Here is a 24,026-nt window from a genome sequence, read left to right as displayed (position 1 = left end):
AGGCTGTTTCCCCAGACTCTGGAAATCGGCCTACATTACACCCATTTTTAAATCTGGAGCAAGAAATGACATAGAAAACTATCGTCCCATTTCTATCCTCTCTACAATTCCCAAAGTACTAGAAAGGCTATTGCACCGTCATGTCCTCTCCAGCTTTAAAAATGTTATTATTGATCAACAACACGGTTTTGTTGCCGGCAGATCAACTCTCACCAATCTCCTCGTATTTACCAACTTCATTTTCACCGGCTTAGATTGTAAAACACAAATAGACACTATATACATAGACTTCCAGAAGGCTTTCGACAAGGTTGACCATGGCATTAAAGGTAACCTCTTGAGGTGGTTTGCGGCCTATCTGCAGGACCGCATTCAGTCGGTAATTGTTAATGGATATCGTTCCTCTCCAGTTCGCGTGACATTCGGTGTACCGCAGGGCTCTATTCTTGGACCCTTGCTCTTCACTATTTTTATCAATGACATATCTCAGTGCTTTTCACATTGTCATTATTTACTTTACGCTGACGATTTAAAGCTGTACAAAACAGTTACTTGTCCATCTGACGCTGGACTAAATAATAAACATATAAATAAACTATACTTGGCATACAAAAAGTGTAAACATATCGTGTTCACCAGAAATAAAAATATTATCACGACTCATTTTCAGCTCGGCAATCAACAGCTGACGTCAGTTTCTACCATCAAAGATCTGGGTATTCATTCAGACCGCACACTAACCCTCGGCACCCATATAGACCATATTCTAAATAGCTCTCTTCGCATGCTAGGCTTTATTACACGTGTGTCCAAGCAATTTAAGGACAAGTGTACTTACACATATCTTTATAAGTCCCTCGTGCGAACCCAACTAGAATATGCAAGCCCAATATGGAATCCTTTTTACTCGATCCACGAAAAAAGAGTCGAGACTGTTCAAAAAAAGTTCTTACTCACATTAAATTATCGTGTAAAAGGAAATCGAGCCCACTATAATGATTTGTTGCTTGAATACAACTTTCTTCAGCTATGTCAGCGCCGCACTATAACAGACTGTGTAACTTTAAAGAAAATATGGACTGGTGAGCTGACATCTTCTGAGCTCCTCAGTCTCGTAGGCTTTCACGTCCCAGCCAGGTCTCTCCGCACATGCATTACTTTTGAGCTATCGTCCCCAAGAACAAACATTGGGTTTCGCGCGCCATTACACAGAATGTGTAAATCTTACAACAATAGTTTTCTCGACATCGACATATTTTCGTGCTCCCCTGCTGTGTTCAGACACAGTTTAGATTATTATTTACAATATTAAAATTAAAATCGTTCTTATCGTTGCCCCAAGTTTAGTTTTAATTAATTTCATTTGTCTACATCTTTTAAATTAGTTACTTCTGTGACTGTTTGCGTTTTGTGACTTTGATTTTTCTTTTTGTTATTATTGTATTTGTGAAACATGTGTTAGGACGCATCTATATTTATATTTTGTATCTCTTTCCTATATTGTTCAGTTCTTGTGATGTGTTTGTTATGTTTCCTTGTAATAATAAATAAATAAATAAAGTGTGTACAAATATTTTTCAAATGTGCTCATCATGATTAGGCAAATGTGAAGTCATAACGTTGTTATTGACCTTGCCCGAGGTGATGTTCATCTCCGAATTAGCACCATCCTTGCTGTTAACACTCTACCTACATTTTACGTAAATATCTTAGATCATTGATACGTCTAGATAGACTATGACAGCTGTGAAAAGGTTGAGTTTAGAACTAGCCTCTATTTTGACCAATTCACGCACACTAACACAAAGTGTCATACAAATCGCGAGTGTAAGACGTAGCGTGTCAAACACACTAATCTAATATTCCCGACCACTTTTTATCGGTTGTCTAACAGCAAGAGACTCTACCTAGACGTATTATATATGTAAGTTAAAACACATGCAATTGATTGAGGCTGTAATTTGTGAAGATAACATTATTGTATGTTACAAACTAAATAACACATTTCATATTTGCAGTTTGCGACATTGTTTTGCTATACTCAACGGTTTATACATTCTGACTTAGTCTCGTCAAATTTACTTGACGTATCAAGAACAAATGACAATACAATCTATCACTACATATTACAAAACAAAATCCACCGCCACGTATGTCTGTCTGTCTGCGATAAACTCAAAAACTATTGCACCGATTTTGATGATGTTTTTATCGGTTAGCGTGGTTCTCGAGAAAGGTTTTAGTGTATGATATATTGCTCATTACTTATCCAGAACAAATCGGCAATTCAAATAATCAGTCAAGATCAAATCAGGCAAAAGAATTTAGCCGGGTCAGCTGGTTTATATATGAAAAAGGCTTTCACATTTCACTTTTTATATTTCCTATTTCATATACTTAAATATTAACTCATAGGTGTGGTCAGTATTGCACGTATTTGTAAGTCAGCTTAAATAAATATAAATTATAAGAGTTCAAAAATATATTACTTAAGTATACCAAATGTATTTCAATTCTTACTATTTAATTTAATGTTAAATTATTATGAAACAAGTTCTTTAAGCATGTTTGATAATGTTTTGGGAAAAAAAATATTGTTTAAATAACTCACTTAAAAGAAAACGCTCTTGCGATTTATCTGGTGTTGTAACAGCAGATTATGAGTGGCGGTGATCACTTCACACCACCTGCTGTGAAATGATCACCACACACGTTCGTTTGTACAATTTATAAAACACGCTACAAGCCGGACTTGATAGTAAAATTTAAAACGGTTTGTTCAATAGCGTTTTTATAATAATTAACTATATAATATTAAGAAGTTGAGAAACTCAGAGTTCGGTGTCAGTAACATTGTCTTGTTATTGTGAGAGGTACTCGACAACATCTCCCTCCACGGCTGACATTATTAGTTCGCTTATCCGGCTTGCAGTCCCATTTGTCGGCGCCATAATTACCCTTTCACACATCCATTATCGAATATATTAATTATACATGTTAGTCAATATTGATATTATTTTTGAAAACATTTGTTGTCGATGACAGACTTTACGTGTCAGTGACATCATTTCGTTACTATCTACTCTGGTTTTTAGAGGAGTAGCCGCATATTATCATTGTGTATTTTTTATCCAGGGTTTATATTAAGTCACCAGCTAAAAGGGTATATGTAAACTACCATTTTATCTATCTTTCATTGTGGGCTTCGATTGCCTTTTTGTGGGACACCGTGCATTTATCCCAAGCCTGTTGGCCTTCCACTGCTGCAAAATTCTTCCTAGCTCACTGCTTTTGCTAATGTTACAAACTGGTGTTTCTTTTTGCGAATCCTTCATCTTTCCGGATTTGAGCTAGTAACTAAACAAACAAACTACCTTCAGCACTGACAACTTTTTGAATAACTTTGTCAAGGACTAATCTTTGGTAAGGATTCAAATGTGGAAGGGCCTCCATTATATTTTGTTGCTTTAAAGAAACAGTATCGGTATCAAGTTGCATTACACTACTAACTATTACATTAGTATTATATACTACTAACTATTGAATCACACTACTACTAACTTCCGCAAGTCTTAGTGATCCTCTCTTCCCAAAATCAGATAAATATTTTCTAGTAAAATAGTCGGTAGTATCTTGGTCTTCAATCTTTGTTAGTGCGTCATTGTAAATTTAATAATTTTATGATATATTCTTCTGTTATTTGTAAAATATAATTCGCCATATCATTTCTATATTTCTACCACAATTTGTTTGGACTTCCCTGCGAACATTCTTTTCCTATTTCATCTCCATCAAGCTCAAAGTTTCTAAAACGCTCAATAAAATCAATGTTTGTAAACTTCCTATCAAGTGCCGAAATTCAAAGTTTCATGGTTTTATCTCCGATATTGACAAATTCCCATGCAAGCTTTGATCCCTCCCCTATTTCAACCCGTTCATGGCCTTTTTTACAACAATAGGTAGCTCATGTCCTTTCTCAAGCTGGTTAAATTCAAAGTTAGGCTTGAAAGCGTGACTTTGTTTGGACTCCATACGGACTTTCGTCCCCCCTTTTTCATACCCACAGGGGTTTTTTAATTCAAATTTCTATAACGCTAGCACAAATCTATATTTATTTCTTATCAAGTGCCTAAATACAAAGTTTCATGGTATCAGCTTTGATGGCGAACTTCCATAGAAACTTCCACCCCCTATTTAAACCATTTCAAACCTCTTAGTCTATCTCTGTACTAAATTTTATCAAAATCGTTTCAGTGGTTCAGGCGTGAAAGCGTAACAAATAAACTTACATTCACATTTTTATATAAGTAGGAACGTATTGAGTACTCTAATTATTATTTTCGACCTTTATAATGTTGCAGAGAATATTTTATGTAATACGACAAATATAAACAAAACTTTTTTTTGAAAAAACTATTAGTAAATTTTTAAATTGTAAGATTTTATATCGACCTTGTATAAAATTTGTTCAAACTAAAAGTATAATATTATATTTATGCATATTATATAACTAAAATCTAAAGATATAGTTGGTGACCTTAACGTGGCCTCTAGAACTCGGAAATAAGTTTATAATGTTATTTATTACGGTAAAATATATTTGTTACTTCTTAGTCAACATATTATGAGCTGATGTTAAAAGAGTTCCACTACGCTGTATGTACATTGATGTTTTTTGGTTGAGAATTTTAGTCTAGTTAGATCATTAAAATATGACGTCATTTTGCATACAACTTAAGTGACTTTTGTAGTTTGTGGGTTTTTATAAATAAAATGTTGGATGGACTCTTGTCTTAAGTAAATATTAAATAAGTACGTAATGACTAATTGGGTCTCAAAGTATATCACTGGCTAAATTCAGCTAAATGATAAAACCTTCATTGATCATTTTTGCATATCCGAAGATTGTTATTTATAACATTATGAATAACGTTCTGTGCACCAGCTGAACTTACTTATACCTTCCTTCTACTCTTCTTAGGCTGTTCTTGAAGATATCAAATGAATTGTACCTACTATAGGAACATTGTTGGATGATTTATGTGAGATGTGCTGATTGATCGGTTTGAGCTGGGCCTTCACCTACTCTGTGCAAATAATGTTCTAGTGGAAGAAAGAGGATGAATGATGAATGATGGTGAGTGATCACCGCGCCCCATGCTGTCTTGTAACACCAGAGGAATCACAAGAGTGTTGCCGAGCTTATACATAATATTATATGAATTCAGAGACAGACAGTAAATTGGTACGTGGCGGGCGAGGATCAAACCGGAGCCTGCGTGGTAGAGTCAAGGATTCACTCTATTGGGCTACTGACGCTTAGTAAGTCATGCTATATTATTAGACGGATGATAAAAAGTACAACATTCGTTGTTTTAATATAATCTTGAAAAAAGAAACTACATTTCAGCGTTTACTTTTTCCCTCGCAATTTTCCCTAAAATTTTGGTATTTTATAACCTGATTTTATATTTTGGAGCTAACAAATCTTTGCTGGTTTATTTTTAAACTCGGATACTAATTACTTCAATAGTGTTTGTTCAGATAGAAAAATGAAATAATAAAATAATGATACATAACTAACATAACCTAAAACGATGCATTTTGTAAAAGCACATCGTCAATTACGATAAAACATTCGACTTAATTACGTCATCGCAATTAAGTCGAATGTTTAAACAATATTTATTTACCCAAGTTAAGATACAGGCGGAAGAAATATAGGTGATGTAAGTAATAATAGGTGAAAGAATAACATTGCATCAACAATTGGCCCACAACACACAACCCACATTGATAACAGCCAGTCGAGGCATCTCACAACAAGACGTGCGGCGGCCATTTTAATTGAAACCTATTTGTGTGAACACACTCAATATAATTCCAACGGTATTTTCCTGTAATTAATTGAAGTGTTCACAATATCTTCATACCTCTGACATTTCTTAATGAATTTAAAGTCAAGTTAACGTTTCCTACATTTATTAATTAAGTATTTCCTAAGTAATAATTTTATGAAGGTAGGTACATATTTTATCTGCAGCAAACTACTCACCGAGTATTATGATATATCCCGTGATAGTGATAATAGAAGAATTCACTCGAATCAGCCCTCATGGAAACTCGTATAGTTAAGAGATACTCTCGAATAAATCTAAATAAATAGTAATATTGTTAGAGCTGAAAACTTTTTAAATTGGTTGAACACACTAACCCTTCGACTTGTCGGATATGAATAATATTTTGTAAATGGCAGTGTTGTTGATCAACTGGAACTGTATACAATAGGAAGTAGATATTCATTATTAGTTTTCAGCAAGTCATACATATTTAGCCTTATTAGTTAGCGTACCTACCTACATATATCTACTGTATATAAACATGTATCTCATAATGATTATTGGATTCATATTGAATTTTCAACAGATTTTGCTGCTGTGTTTACAATTATAATTTGTCGCTATGCCAACTAAATGGCTGACAAGCTTGCCCTGCATGTTTCAGTATGACAACTATAATTAAAATAAAATATAATTAATAACTAACAACGTTATTGATTATTCTCATATTAAACATTTTATTGAGATAAAAATCTTTGCTTGCGAATGCAACGGGCAACTACTAGTAGGTATATAATAATATCGGCTGGAAGGTGATCTTGTCGTATCTCGAAAAATGTGAAAATGCGTTTTATACATCATTCCAATCAGAATTTTTTTTTGCATCGAATGACCTTAGTATCATTATTGTGCGAGTATTTCATGTTTATATATACGACGTTGAACTTTTTGTAAATATTTCGAAATTAACACGAAAAAATGTTGCTTACAACCAAAATCCGTTATTTTGGTATGTAAAATAGATAAAGCAAAATTGCTGCATATACTTTAAGATGGTTAAAGAAAACAAAAAGAAAAGATCCTCAGGAATGGCTTTATAGTCATGAAAAAGGATGTGATTGGCTGTCTAAAGCTATCCTTGTTTAATTTAAAAATATAAATATAACTGCAAAGATATATCAGAAGGAAGACGTAACAAGATTTATTCATAACTATTCCACTTATTATTACAGTTTAAGAAAGACTTCAGCGAAGGATTGGTTGGCTAAAAGCACTATAAAAAAGGAAGCAGAAAGCCATACCACAGATAAAGGTGAATCATCAGGACAGATTTACGGATATAATGGACGCATGAATATTATATAAACGAAGGAAAAGGAATAAGAAGGAAAACTCAGGGATCAGGGGAATGTCAAAAACGGATTGCTGTATCTGAAAATAAACCCAATTACAATAATCTTAAAATATATCTGTTAGTTGTAGGTATATAAAAGATTTCAGTTTAAAAGGAAATCAATAAAAAATTGTATTTATTTGTAAGTCCTTAATAGTTTACAAGTTATGAATTTTTCAAAATATAGTTTTTTGGCTCTGGTCTAAAGTTGCATTGTTCGAGTTACGACAAGATTGCTTTCCGAGGTCGATATGGTTCCTGGAATCCTGGACTTCTACAACAAAAGTGTATATCAATGATATTATCTATGTAAGTAAGTACCTACATTGTCAAATAACTCTTTCATCTAGGAATATTCTATATATAGCTATAAAATATACCGATACATACGAAAAACTCGCAAACACTAATGCCAACACTGTTAAAGCTGCGAATAGAAAATTTCCGGGTGACTATAAATCACCAATTTATATTTAAGATTATGTACCTATTGCGCTCAACGTTCTAACTCAATCATTTCTTGGTCTACGATTGTTCGGTAACATTTACATTGTTTACACATTGGCGTTACATTCCCAGTCTGTTATGACGTGTTCTCGAATTCCTGCAAACGTAATCACATTCTTTAGCTTGGATCAATTTAGCATATGTTTGCACGAGAGGCATACCCAGTTGGCTGATGTCATGCGAAACCAAATTCTGAATCACGAGCTTTTACCAGCGATGCACCGATAACCGTGGTATCCTGCATCATGCATGTATGTTATCACATCGTCTGGATATACCCACGTGTAGCTAAAGTTATTGATGGCTATAGTGGGCGCATAATAAGTATAGTAATAACTGGTCCACACAAGTCCGCGAGTGCGAGCCGCGTTCAGTCTCTGATAGCTCGCAAGGGGGAGCGCGTGTCGTTACAGTTGGCAAGCCGGTGCGCGGGATCATACGCGATATATTGTTTCTATTTAATTAAATACACGATATTAAACCAATTGATCTGTGGGAATAGTGACTGTTGGTGTGTCGTGTGTAACGGATGACTTTTGGAGAGGCTGAAAGTGAATCTGAAATATCTACTTATGCAGGTGCAATATTTACTTACTTACTAATCAGTTATAATTGTATTATTACGTACTTTTGCTTTCGAATTTACAGTTATGTTACTGGAAATATATAAATGTTTATTTTGTAGTAAGTACCTGCTTCAATAATACCAAAAAGTACCTGAGAAAATACAATATTTACTTAGCTACATATTATGAGAGCTATATATATATAAGACAATCTTTTATTGGAATTTACCTATTTATTATTACAAAAAATTATTGAATATTTATATTTCAAAAATTTATTACGTAGAACATTATGGGAACTTATATGTAATATATAATTAATATATTTTGAAATTACCAATGAAACCAAGCCCAAGTCCCAAGAGCGTTGCAGAACGAATATTTAAAAGTAATAAATGAATTAGGTATGTTATTCACACCTATACATTATCTTTGATGAGTTTGTCTAATCGGCAAATATGCAAAGTAGATTACTACAAAGTAGGTACCTATTGAGCAAACGTGACACATTATGTAAACATAGCAAAATATAGTGTTACCTACTGTTACTTAAACAAGTAACTACATACGTTACTCGTTACTCCATAAGGTTATTTTGTCAAGTATAAAAAAGGGTTTTTTTGATGGAAAAGGAGTCGCAACTAGCAAGTAGGTAAGCAACAAGGTTGTTTCAACACAACAGTTATCAACGTAGCTAAAGGGAAATGCGTTGTTACTTTATTAGTGCAAATGATAGCAGCCGGCAGCCGGCACTCCACAGGACCGACTCTATTGATTAATGAAGAGCCTTTATTGCATAATGGCCAAGATTGAAGAGCTATTGACCAAAAGATTGATCTAGACTACAATTTAAACTTCACGCTAAATTTGCAGCGCACGCGCGAATTACAAATATAGACTTGGTTCTATTACTAAGTAGGTACATAAGTAACATTTATAAGATTTGGTAACACTCACCAATTTGACATTGCATTTTCTGTTGCTACAGTCAGACTTTTTCGGCGTAGATTTTGACGTATTCATTCAACGAACTTCACTTTTTTGTAATGACTTATTGTTTTATAATATTATGCGATTTGAATAAAACAAACCACATAATGTTACGATTTTCCAACAACTTATCAGCGATAATCGTATTTAAATCAATTCAGCCGTTTCGCAGTTTTACGTCCAAATAAACAAACTAAAATTCTATTAATTTTTTTAACAAATATTTGAAGTACATTCCGGTACGTTTAATAGAGAGGGAGAAGATATTGTCAAAAATTGTATTTTTGATATAATAAGTAGGGTGGCCAATTTTTCTGGAAGGAGTATTTCTGATTTCATAGAAGTTAAATATTGAGTACATAATAAAAAATACCAAGTAGTATGTATTTAAATTTTTTATTATATTTTCCAACAATTTTTCACATTGACATAATGTTTATGTCGGGACTGATTGTAGGACAGGTAGGTAGGTGGGGGCGTTCAGAACCGTCTGAGTGTTATGTCAATGGATACATTCCAATCATTATATTTACCTAGTATAGAACTTAGGTTGCTTTTGGTGTTATGTTGATGAGATTTAGCAAAGGTAAAAAAGTCAGTTAATGTAAAAAAAACTCTATTTTAGTATTCAGTTGGCAACCCTAGGTTAGATTCACCCGTGACATTTCAATGTCACTAAAACCAAGCCGTTTAATTGTAAGAAATGAAGTCGATTGACAATCTACTGTTTAATTATAATATTACTAGTGAAATTGTAATATCACGGCTTCGACAATATACCTGCGATATAATATTATTTATATTAAGTCGATGTTAACGTATCTACCCATTTTTACTTGGAACTATAATCCTTAATATAAGGTGTGTATGATAATGACAAGACGTGACAGTGGTTTCTTAATGTTCGTGGACATGTTTATTTAAATTCCAGTTAATAACGAAGTAATACCAAGTCATTAGCCAACTGAAATTAAAATGAGCCCAGATGTAACTAACACTCATTTATTTATAACTTGATTTTACAAAAATTAAATCAATTGCGCCATTCAAAAATTTTTACGTGTATTCTCAATTATATTTTATTATATTGTATAAGTATGTATTTATCTTTTTATTTTAGTAACTAACTACTTATAATAAAAAGGAGGGATTAAGATTTGGTTAAATTTTCTATGTATGTACTTATATACATTTCTACATTAACATGACATACAATTTTATATTTTAACTATGTATAAGTATGTGTCTATATAATCGTAATATTACCTACATTATTAAATTTGTAAGTACCCCATATATAATCTACTCCAACGTCCGCCCGTTTGTCTGTCAGATGAATTTAATTTTGACCTACCATTAATGTACTATGACAGCTATAAGAAACCGGGATGGCGCATTTTAAAATGGCTGCTATGAAAATAATAAAATATTTTAAACGACTCTCACGCCCTGCTCACCCACGCCATACAGAAGAAAATTGAACAAATAGCAAGAACTCCTATACAGGATGTTATTTTAGCTAAGTTTATATCTGAAATAGTTACGAAATAAATAAATGTTTATGAATTAAAATAAATAATATAATATGTATTATAGGAAAATTTATTCAAACAAAACAAATCTTATCATTATATTTACAATACTATGATTACATTAAATTAAAACTATCATTACGGGGAAGCGTGCCAAGAATACTGGCAGCATTGGATAGCTAGGCTGATCCGTTAACTGAAACATCTGCCAGCGCTTGGATTTCCAGTAACCCTATTGAGTAGATAGTATTTTGTACATTCTCTCTTGATACCGCCTTCCGACTTTAGGCAGAATAACCCGGGACCTAAGAGCATCTACCTGAACGCCACATCTACATTGATGTGGTTCATTCAGTTTTAAATAAGATATAAATAAGTCTGATAGATTTTACTCATTCGTTTCATTATTTCTAGCAGTTGTCTCATTCAATATTCACGAAGTAAAGTGCTTAACGACACTTTAATTTCCACTTCAAAAAATTATACAAAAAATATTTTAACGAATATGTATTACGGGCCAGAGATAGTTCAGAGGAACGTATGGCCCTCTGTTACTGACCCCATACACGGAAGATGTTAATCAAATCCCGAGCTCTATAACTGTATCTATTTCGTTGAGAAATATCCCTCATCCAAATAGTTGTGATAACTATTTTGTTTAACAACATAATTAACATGTTCCGGCTTCATAATAGTTTACAAAACGAGTAATCGTCTTAATCCTTTTCGCAAGTATTTCATTAAAATACTTTCGCATGTTTACTTTTTATTTAATACTTACCGTGTTGTCATTACTCTGTCAACGTCGTTTTTAGGTAACATTGAATTGCGGTTTATTTTTGAATAAAGTTGTTTAATCATTTATTTATTTATGGAATCTTTTTTCCTGTTTTATATCGTAACTATAATACTAAATATATTATATATGCCTAGATATTTCGTTTATACACTGTGGGGATAGTGACTTACGTACCTACCTATAATATGTATATTATATACTTATCTATCGTATCGTAAATCGTAATAAAGTAAAAGCTGTACGTTGAATATTTATTTAAATATTTGCTGTCTGTTTGTCTGTATGTATGACCAGGAAAAAGTCAAAAAGTACTGAATAGATTTCATTGAAATTTAGCATGAATTTTATTGAAAGCAATTAATGAAATGTATTTATTGCGTCGAATACAGTATACATTATAGATCTTAAATTTATTGTAGTGTCTTCTATTCGGAAAATTTAAATTAGCATGCAAAAAGTTTACTTAAAATTTAAAAAATCCTTAACATTATTAAAAATGAATAGGTCCGACCAACTCCACATATACAACGAATACATTTGTTTTGAGCAACAAATGCTTGATGTACTCCTGTGCCCAGATGAGAAGTGACATATCCATAACAACACAACATATTATAGGCTACATGTTGTCACGCTAGATGATGCTATATAGCTTCCACGCAGACGACGCCGGGGGCAGGAGCTAGTTAGTTAATAATACTTTACATATTTTAGTAAAAGTCAGTATACTATTTATTGATGGATTGGCGTTACTTTGCGGAAATCCATAATTATACAAATGATTTGAGTTTTGTTTAGTGTTAATTCCGCCAATATTTGTCACAAGAGTCTCGTGCCAGATTTTGGCGAGACAACACGTCCTGAAGATGCCTCGTGCAGAGGCGAAACACGTGTCGAATTGTTTAAAGACAAATATTGGCGGAATTAACACTAAAGAAAACTCAAATCATTTGTAAATGTATACTATTTGTTTGAATAGAGTTATTACTGTATATTTTATAATCTTTAATCTATATATATAAAAATGAATTGCTGTTCGCTAGTCTCGTTAAAACTCGAGAACGGCTGGACCGATTTGGCAAATTTAGGTCTTGAATTATTTGTGGAAGTCCAGAGAAGGTTTAAAAGGTGAATAAATAGGAAAATGCTGCTAAATTAAATAAAAACAACAAATTTGTTTTTCCTTTGATGTGTCCATACATAATTTCTATGAGAGAATTTATTGACGCACGGTTTGACAGTTCTGCTGTGAAACAATTTCATAACGACAGCAGGGTGCATATTTTACGAAGTAATTTTTGATGTTATGATAATATATTATTGACAAATTCAAATAAAAACATTATTTTATTTATTATATACAGTACAACGTCTGTCGGGTCAGCTAGTTATTAATAAATATAAGTTATATAATAACTTTAATGAACTGAATGAAACTCCACTATGAAATTAATTGTTTCAATGAATATAGTAGGTACCCGCACACAACCGCTTACAATCATTGATTGTATTTATTTGACCTAATGTTAGTCATAGTTAGTACTAAGAGCAAGTTCATAAGCGGGTCCGAGACCCAGAAATACAAAGATAAATGATTATATAAACAATCTACCTTTTATAATAATGTCAAGTAAAGAAATATATTATCAAGTACCGCTTATCGATTCTATTAACTGATAACATTATCTTGCAAGATTACGTCATCACTTTCTTTATACGTACGTCTACCTGATAAAACTGAGCTTATAAGAGATGTTATTACGTTTGACTTACAGCAAATAATAAATTTAAATTAAAAGGCTTATTTTTATGCATATTTAAATGTTATAATAGTTATAAACTGAAATAATAAATGTAAAATTAAAAAGTCAAATTGTAGTTAGTTACGATTTAGTTTGACACTTGTATATTTCAAATGTTTCTTTATGAGTGAAAAGTAAAATATAATGTCTATATTTTTATATTCTTGTAATGTTACGGTCTGCAATTGTTCACTACAACAATTAATGTGGAGGTAATACAGTTACATTAACATTCAGATATTATTATAAAACAATACGAAATGTTTTATTTGATATAGATGTACTTACTAAATTTAATAAAAAACCTACTTTTCTTTCCCACAATATAAATTTGAGAAGCAAGAATAGATTACGTTTACATGGCAGCAACACAGCTTCGATGTACAATAGTGTTCTTGAAATGGCGCCGAGAATATTTAACAAGATACCTACACATATCACAGAACTTAAGTTGAAGTGTTTTAAAAAGAAACTATTTAATGTGCTAGTGACAAAATCGTACTATTCCATAAAAGACTTCTTTTCAGATACAACACTCAATTAACATTTTTTTAAACATCATTTTACTTAATTTAATTTCTTTTTACCAATTTCACTTGTTATATGTTATTTCAAAATATTTAATTATTGTATATGTATATCAATTAACTGTCATTGTGTATATATACATATATATATATATTTGTTTTACTTGTTAGTAATTACTATTTGTACGCCACAAGCATGCGGGCAAGGAATGGAGAACTTTTATTGTGATTTCAAACATCTATGTATACCCATGACTACAAATAAATGATCTTATCTTATCTTATCTTTTTGTAGATGATGATTGATGGTGATCTTAAGATTCATATTGTGAGTTCAGAAGTGGGCGTGGCCTGCGCCAGCCAGAGTATCCGATTTCGGTCGAATATTTACCTCCCTGGGAAAATTATAAGAACTTATAGGTCCTACAGTTACAGGAATTAGGAAAACTTGATCTTTCATAGATCCTTTAAAGATTAAGACTGTGATTAAGTTTTTGAGATATTCTTAAATAACTCGAACGGTTGGCTCAGTGGAAGAGCGCGCGCACGGAACGCGAGAGGTCGCGGGTTCGAGTCCCGCATCGTTCATAAATTTTGTTTTCAAATTTAATTTGTGCAATTTTTGTAGGTACTTAGTACTTTTATTTATATTATTATTAATAACAGCAATTATTATTTCGTTTAGTCAATAATTAATCGAGACCTTTTTTGGCATTCAGCTTGGTTTGTGCGGTCAATTACGGTTTACTATAGTAATCTTCTATATCTATACTTCTATACTAATAATATATAAAGCTGCAGTGTTTGTTTGTTTGTTTGTTTGTTTGTTTGTTTGTTTGAACGCGCTAATCTCTGGTACTACTGGTCCGATTTGAATGATTCTTTCAGTGTTGGGTAGCCCATTTATCGAGGAAGGCTATAGGCTTCATGTTTTTTTTTTCAAAATTAGGGATCCGTAATAAAATTGCTATTTTTTAACACAAGGTGTAAAATCGAAAACCTATTTTTGCGTGCGCTGCAAAAACTATTGACAATAGAACAAAATGATGTACAGGCTATAATATAGGCAATATTTTATTACTTATAAAACTATCGCGTGAATTATACTTTATATGGCAAAACAACGTTTGCCGGGTCAGCTAGTTATATATAAAAATGAATTGCTGTTCGTTAGTCTCGCTAAAACTCGAGAACGGCTGGACCGATTTGGCTAATTTTGGACTTGAAAGTCCAGAGAAGGTTTAAAAGGTGAATAAATATGAAAATGTTCGGAATTAAAAAAAAAACAACAATTTTGTTTTTCCTTTGATGTGGTCCCGTCGTTCAGAAATCAAATTGAAAGAATAGTTTAAAATGAATAACTAATTAGAATTTTTGTATCTGTCTAACTTTCTCAGGAGTTAATAAAACAAACTTAATTTTAGCTACCTATAATTCATAGTCATATCGTAATATCAATTAACTACAGTTGATGATGATACTATGATGGCAATACAACGTTTGCTGGGTCAGCTAGTGTTAAATTTATTTTTTAACCAAAGTACAAGAGTGTTATATAAACTGTTATGTTATAAATAACTGTTTAGATAACAGTTACAATACATAGTGTTTATACTCTTTCAAAGCCAGTGGGCAGTGGGCAGTAGACAGGTACATTCGAGTGTGATATCAATAATGATCATTCACTTTACCTTTGTCTGAGGGACACGTTTCCTCTGCATTATGACCTCTACAGTTCCGCGTTCACACCTTCACATCACTTAAATATTCAATTATTTAAGTCTTTACTTAAGTATATCAAGTTTTATAGACTTTAATAATGCTGTGGAATATGCTGTCGAGAGTAACATTGTTTAGAGGACTACTCAGAGATAGTAGTATTTTAAAAAAGAGTAAGTTTGATACCGCCAAAACTGAAAGACTTAAAGCATGTAAGATTTATATATTGAAACTTTCAAGTAAACTTTGTGTGAAGAATTTAAATTTTATGATATTTTATATTAAGATATACATATAGAATGTATAGTGAGATTAGTCGAGTTTTTATATTTACTCTAAATAATTTTACGATTTGTTTATTATTTCAAACATATCTACTAAACCACAGCTTTTCAATACCCATCCCGAGAAAAGTGCTCAACGCAGCAAAAAAAGTTTCACTTCAAAAATGATTTTCTTAATGATTGGGAATGGAGCGATGATTGATGTATCCCGGTAATTTTCTTGCGCTCGTTCTTCTCATGTCTAGGCATAAAAGTAGTTTTTGACATTCAATAATTGATTAAAAATCCTATCTATATATTAATAAATAAATTTCTGTGCGCTAGTCTTGCTAAAACTCAAAAACGGCGTGACTGATTTCGATACTATTTTGTTTTTTTTGGTTCGCTAAGGTTCAAGGATGGTTTTCAATCCAGAAAATACTACTGCAAATAACTGAAGATTACAATGAGTCATGAATTATGATAGAAGACATTCGTTTAATGATCTCAAATAAAGTGCTATCGTGTTTAGGAATAAAATCGTCCAATAGTCGTATACATGATACACATAACTATCAGTTACAAGAGAACGCCAATACGATGCTCAAGTAGTTCGCACAAATGTTCTGAAATTGAATTGAAATCGAAAATATTGCCTATGACTGAACTGGTGGAACTGGAAAAGCTTTTTTGATATCACTGCTCTTGGCGACAATCCGATCGCAGAAAGACATTGCCCTGGCGTTGGCTTCATTTGGAATAGCAGCGACTTTATTGGAAGGAGGAAGAACCGCACATTCTGCATTGAAATTATCGTTAAACATTGCAAATCAACGAGACACCAACTTGTTGCAAAAAATAGCGCAATGGCAAAAATTTTACAGCTGTGTAAAAGCAGATTATTTGGGACAAATGTACGATGGCCCAGAAGAAATCACTGGAGGCGCTAGATAGAACTTTAAAAGATCTTCGTAATAACCAAAATATTTTTAGTGGAGCTATGTTTTTTTTATGGAATAGGAGGACAAACGAGCGTACGGGTCACCTGGTGTTAAGTGATCACCGCCGCCCACACTCTCTTGCAACACCAGAGGAATCACAAGAGCGTTGCCGGCCTTTAAGGAAGGTGTACGCGCTTTTCTTGAAGGTACCCATGTCGTATCGTCCAGGAAACACCGCACAAGGAAGCTCATTCCACAGCTTCGTAGTACGAGGTAGAAAGCTACTTGAAAACCGCACTGTGGAGGACCGCCACACATCCAGATGGTGGGGATGATATCGTAACTTGTGGCGTGTCGTGCGAAGGTGAAATGATATGATTCTGTTGTCCGGTGATTTCCGTCAGACTCTATTTATGTATCCAGTTATTCCACGATCAACTGCAGCTGATGAACAAAATGCGTGTTTGAAATCATCTTATTTGTGGCAATGTGTAAAGACACTTAGATTGACAGATAATATGCGTGTACTTTAAATCAAAGTTCAAACAAAGTTGCAGCTAACATCTCTACTGGAGTTATTAAACTTACAGAATCTAAGGAGGAGCTTATTCAGCATATTTTTCCTAACGTAACGCAGTAATTCAAAAACCATAATTTGACGAGGGAAACGGCAATGTTGGCATAAAAAACCTGAGATGTCGATGACCTTAACCAACTCAAAATTTAATCCCATCCAATTATAATCATGAACAATATTCAGTAAATAACTAAACATTTTAAACGTACACAGTGCAACCAGTCATCACCAATCAAAAGTTGTAAACAACGACATAGCTGAAACTAAGAACGGGTCAGCTAGTTAGGAATAAAAGTATTTGAATTAGAATTAACATTAGTTTTTGCCGACAGCTTTGCGACTTAATATCGTATTACATTACGGGAATGAAAACAATCTGTGTAACTGGACACAGGTGACCAAAGACGTACGTGACCGTTACGGAACCATTATGTATTATGACGATCGTATTACAACACTGGCTGGCTATCATCGGATTGTGTCTCAACAGTATCAAGATGATGTAGATTGTTGATGACGAGCTTCCATTATTGGCGGTCGCAGTAGCAGTAGATATGGACATACGGAGATGTCGGAGGTGCGCGCTATATTAGCGAGCAGCATCCAGGAATGAAGTATTCATTTATAGGGAAATTTGTTCAAAAATGAAGTACTTGCCTAATGTTTTGCACAATTGGAATGAGAATGATTGTATACTAAGAATATTATAGAATATGTATATATAAAAATACTCAAATTCGACTTAATCGGGTATCACGAGGAGGATTGCGAAAAAATATTTGAGTTAACTCCTGACAACATCTACCACAAGGCAAAAACTTATATAACATCATTACAATGTGCCGTTATGAGTAGGTACGGCTTATACTTAAGGAACTATCTCGTACTACTAGATCTACGGCTTAGGCACTCAGAGTTGTGTACAGACATCGCCTCATTGTGTGTCTTCTACCGCTCATACGGGGAGTGTTCCAAAGAGCTATTGACCTGATTCCTGCCGCCGAATGCCACCGTCACACAACACGCCACAAATTGCTATATCATCCCCACCATCTGGATGTGTGTTATTCCTCCACAGTGCGGTTTTTAAGGAACTTTCTTCCACCTACAATTAAGCTGTGTAATGAGCTTCCAGAACGGTACGACATGAGTTCCTTCAAAAACCGTTCACTTTCTTAAAAGGCTGGCGACGCTCCTATGATTCCTCTGATGTTGCAAGAGAATGTGGGCGGCGGTGATCACTTAACACCAGGTGACCCGTACGCTCATTTGTCCTACCCATTTGTGGAATTATAGATTCATATAGATATTTTTAAAACGCTCCCGCTCCAGTCTTTAGACTAGAGCGGGCGGTTGCTGGTCCTCCAAGACCAGCAACTCTGCCGAGATTACTCTGGTGATATAAGAGAGTAAGGTGACTCGTACATCAGTTTTTGCTTCTGCCCTACCAAACAAATTGTTTCTTTCTTAACATGTGCCAGTGTAGATAGCTCACCAAAACGTTGACATATTTTTTAAAATAAAATTTGATAACATCTGCGTTTAAGGAAAATTCAGAAAAAACAATTCTTCAAGGCGATATCTTATCTAACCAACGATAACGTAAGTTATTTCATATTAATATTTATGTAATTATTATCATTTTAGAATCAGGCAATAATTCACAGATAAATAATTATAAAAGATGCATAATGCATGCGTAATATTTATGCAATGATAAAATTAGGTCGCCCTGAACATAAATATATGTCGGTGGTATTATCGTTAAATTTAACTTGGGTGACGTCTTATGCAAACAGTCTGCATACTTCAAAAGCGCAAAAATAGCATTCAATTTCACAGTTTTGTTGGTACAGAATGTATGTTAAAAGGTGACCAAGTTGAAATCATAATGTGGATAAGACAATCTAATTTTAGACGCAGCCACTGACTGTTCGTAAAGATTATGTTGACGAGAGCAGGCAAGTGAGTCGACAATAATTTTATAAATCATGAATATAATGCAATTTATAACATAATAATATTAATATTAATACACTTTTACACAAGTTATCTAGCCCCAAACTAGGAGTAGCGTGTAACTAACTCTGGGTGTAAAAGAACAATATTTTTAATTAATTATTTAATTCATGTATGACTCGAAGCCCTAAGCTATAGGTGTAGTCAAAATTATTACAATATTATCAATAACACTAAAAAGCCTCGGTGTCCCAATACGTTGAACTGTTGACTGAACTCACCACGGAGCCCCCGGTTCGATCCTCACCCGCCGCGTACCAACATGTTTTTAACCGACTTAAGCAAGGAGGAGGTTCTCAATTCGATTGGTATTTTTTTTATGTTTGTTACCTCAACACTTTCGACTAGGAGAACCGATTCTGATAATTCTTTTTTTATTTGAAAGCTGGTGCTTCCCGTGTGGCCCCATTGTAATTTGGTCCAGATCTGACAACGGCATCCATGAGAAAACCATAAGTCTTAAATTTGCTATACATACGTATAGCAAAGAGGATAAATTTACGAATAACTCAATATCGCGCCAACCGATTTCGATGATTCTTTTTTATTAGAAAGGATATACTTCAAAGATAGTTTGGTTAGGTTCTGATTACGGAATCCATTCTGCCGGAGGTACTAACGTTACATCCGTCAGAAAAATATTCTGAGTTACCCCCAAGTTACGCCTAAAGAAGTTTTACTTTAATATGTATATAGAATAAGAATATAAAAATAGGGTCAACGTTATTGATTTGTAACGAATTTCTGTTAAAATGCGCTAGACAATTTCTACTTATTACCTACACTCGCAAATTAAATTTGAGCGACATTCAAGCCAGCGACCATTTAACTAATATATTTGACATAAGTTTGGATCTAGCCAGCTAACTCCAACATGCAAAGCTTGTATAAACCAAACTAAATTTGAAGTATGTTGAGGTTCCAGTGATGTCTTAACAAACAACCGCATGTCAAATTGTTTGATTGTTGTTTTAAAGTTTATCTTTATCTTTGAAGGTTTTATAGAAAGATTGGACCGTGCTGTAACAACGGGCCATTGAATTTAAAATAAAAGATACTAGCAATTTAAGAAATATTAATTTAAGAATAAAAAATAACCTTAAATCCTAATTACACAGAACAATGAGACTGCTTGGGTTATTTTCGATAAAATCAAGTATCAAAGCAGAGCTGAGAAGTTACCTTAGAATATTTGTTGACATTATATTATGACTAGTGAGACTGCACGAAAACCACAAATTCAAATTCAAATATTTTTATTCAAAATAGGATGTGAAATCACTTATTGAAAGTCAAAAACCTACCACCCATTCCAAAATGAATGCCTCAGACCTGAGAAGAATGGGCGCAACAAACTCAGCGGGCTTTTTTTTTTCATCAAAAATATGTTTTACAATTAAAGTAACATTTACAAAGTAACAAAGTAACATTGTACAATTAAACTTATTATTTAAAAGCCTGAGGGCGGTCGCTCCATTCCCAATCTGTGGTATCATTAAGAAAGTCATTTATATTATAGTAACCATACACTTATACAACCTCAAAATATTTCAAATCACTTTTGCTATAGACGCTTGCGATCCTAGTTGAGAAACAGTTGCAATTGAGATTATAGTTTTGTAAAGATAATCAAACATTAAATTAAAATTTTAACAACCAAAAATTAAATAAAGTTTTAAATTTTACTAATACTTTTTCGGCTTCTATTCCACACTACTTTGTTTAAGGAAGCGTTCTATATAGTATTTGTGTTAACAATAATTAATTGTAAATCCATTATGACAATAAATGTATATTTCTCAAGTCTTTTATTAAAACTTTGGAAAAATAATATAAAAAAGACAGGAGCGAAGAAGGAAGAAAGATTTTATGAGGTAAGCTTCAAGCAAATACAAAAAATTAAGATGTCCAGAGAAGTTGGTTCCTTTGTCAATAAAATAAATGCATACCTATTATGAAGTACATAGCCGGCGCCACTTGGTCGCTAACGGTAATTCGAGATGGCAGACTTTGGTACACAAACGAATAGCTCAGGTGCTAAAGTCATTTGCAAATTTTGCGAAAATCCAAAGTTGATCGCACATACTTGCTAACGCGGCTTATGTTCCTTACACTTACAACAACGTTATGATCACACATTATTATTACTATTATAACTAGCACTCTATACTTTATAAGTATTGAATACATTTGTTTTATTAAGATATTTGACGAGTCCACTTGAGAAAATATTTGCAAGTTCGATACTGCCGGGAAAAAGTATCTAGGAAGTATGATGTCTAACGCATCTACATTTTACTGTATTAAATAAGTAATTATTATTTTTATTAATTTATAAAATATATGTATATTTAACATGTTTACCTCTACTAATATTAAAAAGAGGAAAGATTTGATTGTTTGTTTTTGCATGTGTTGCATTGAAGGCTCCGCAACTACTGAACCGATTTGAATAATTCTTTCACTGTTGGGTAGCTACATTATCCCCGAGTGTTATATTATATGTTATAGGCTATATTACATTTTCAAAAAATTAGGGATCCCTACTAAAATTCCAGTAATGTAACCCAAGGTGTAAAAATACGTACGCGAACGCCGTCGCGGGGTATCAGCTATAATATACAAAATTCTCGTGTACATATCGGGTAGGTCTGTAACTTCAAATTTTCGCCCTTCTACAACTATTTTTGTATTGCGATTTTTATATTATTCTGTTCCATCCACAAAAACGCTATAGGGTTGCAAGATGGCAATCGAATACAATAATTGTAGTACGATATATTGGTAGATCTGAGAATAATTGGTTGCATCTATTTTCTATACCCCAAAAACTTTAATTATTGATTTTTTTCTTAATTACTTTATATGGCAATACATCGTTTGCTGGTTCAGCTAGTATGTTATAAGTTGACATATGTTTAATAGCTCATTTTGCATGGATTATGTATAGAATAATTTGTTTATCTCTTCATTTAAACGTCGTCAAATATAGTTATAAATCCTTATGGTGATAAAATAGAACTGGGAGAGGCGTCAAGCATCAGGCATCAGGCAGTCAACTTCTAACTTGTCTGTTGTTCAGTCGTGGTTCATTTAATAGTTCAATAATTATTTTATTTTATTATATTCAAGTTCAAGTTTTGTTTTGTGGTGCGGTTAGGTTCAAAATATTATTTTTTGACAAAACTTAAGATTTATCAATTTACACGTTGTCAAATGTCAAATAATTTGTGACAAAACTTAAGAAATGTCAATAACTTACTACATTACTTAGTAACTAACTACATGAAAATAATGTGATGGATAGTTAACAACTGTAGTTAATCGACCTACTATAGTTACCTAAAATTAAGTTCCCTAAAAAGAAAATCAAAATCGTTGTTTGTATTTTAATTCCGAGCATTTTCATATTTATTCAACTTTTAAACCTTCTCTGGACTTCCACAATTAATTTAAGACCAAAATTAACCAAATTGTTGCAGCTGTTCTCGAGTTTTAGCGAGACTAACGAACAGCAATTCATTTTATATATATTGTTCTGAGTTTTATTTTATTATATTCAAGTTCATTCAATTGTTCTAAGTTTTGTTAAGTTAGGGGTTTTGGAAATTAAAAGTCTCATTTTGTAATACAGCTAAATTCAGTGACCCTGAAAATTTTGGATTCAAGCAAGAATCCTGACTGGCAGTACATTGTGATGGGAAGGGCGAACACTTACTTTATAGATACAAAAGTAAGGTTAATTGAAATAACACACCCAAGCCTAAAGACGGACATCATTCAAGTTATCCGAAATGATTGATTACTGAACTTTGTACAAGTGTGATTGGAGGTTCATTTTAATTCTTACAGATCGCTTCGGTATTCGGAGAAATTTATGGATATGTTGTTAGATTACGTGCGTTACAATTTTATTATAACTTGTTAGCGAAATCTACGACACCAAGTGGGGGGTGTCCGATCCTAAAGAAATATAAATGATACAACTCAAACAGTTGATATCCATATTGGAAAGTACGCAAGAACAAGGAGATGTAATATTAAGAGGTTACTCAAGTGTATTGTTGAAAGTTTTGTAGCCAAATACTGTCGAGACTGAATCACGGATAATGTCGGCGAATATTTGGCGCCAGTCGATTTCACCGAAAACGTATATTTTCTGTTGTTACTCTGCTCAGGTACAGTTTGCAACAGAATATTTTGCATACAATTTTCAGACAATCTAGTTTTATTGTCAGAACATTGTAAACGTGAAATATTTCACATTACAATACCCATGAAGACGGATGTTGAAAAACAGTTCGATAATCTTCGAAAGCATCGACTATTTCCAAAGCAAATCCATTTTCAGCAGAATTAAAGGTTTATTTTAAGAAAAACTCAATAAATATTTTTTTTTTACTAATATCAGACAGACAATATATTTTACTATTAAGCGTCTACCAAAATAAACGTTCGCTGCACTACCAATTGCCTTATAATTCTGGTTATAAATACGTGGGTACGTAATTCTAGATGTTACGTGTTTACTGCGGTGTGTTTGCCAAAATA

At 33.1% G+C, this 24,026-nt stretch overlaps 2 protein-coding genes across 2 annotated transcripts in view; one reads left to right on the top strand and one right to left on the bottom strand.

The window, feature by feature from the left end:
- Window positions 1–24,026, bottom strand: part of LOC126968192 (synapsin) — a 154,057-nt gene that overhangs the window by 38,248 nt on the left and 91,783 nt on the right. The window lies entirely within an intron of this gene.
- Window positions 8,104–24,026, top strand: part of LOC126968496 (tissue inhibitor of metalloproteinase) — an 84,463-nt gene continuing 68,540 nt past the window's right edge. The window contains exon 1 of the mRNA XM_050813573.1: window positions 8,104–8,318. Coding sequence (XP_050669530.1) covers window positions 8,313–8,318 — 6 coding nt within the window. The 5' untranslated portion in view covers window positions 8,104–8,312. The remainder of the gene's footprint in view (window positions 8,319–24,026) is intronic.

The sequence above is a fragment of the Leptidea sinapis genome, chromosome 15, assembly GCF_905404315.1.
Source record: "Leptidea sinapis chromosome 15, ilLepSina1.1, whole genome shotgun sequence".
NCBI lineage: Eukaryota > Metazoa > Arthropoda > Insecta > Lepidoptera > Pieridae > Leptidea > Leptidea sinapis.
The sequence above is the reverse complement of the archived record's forward strand: the minus strand, read 5'-3'. Positions and strand labels throughout refer to the sequence as shown.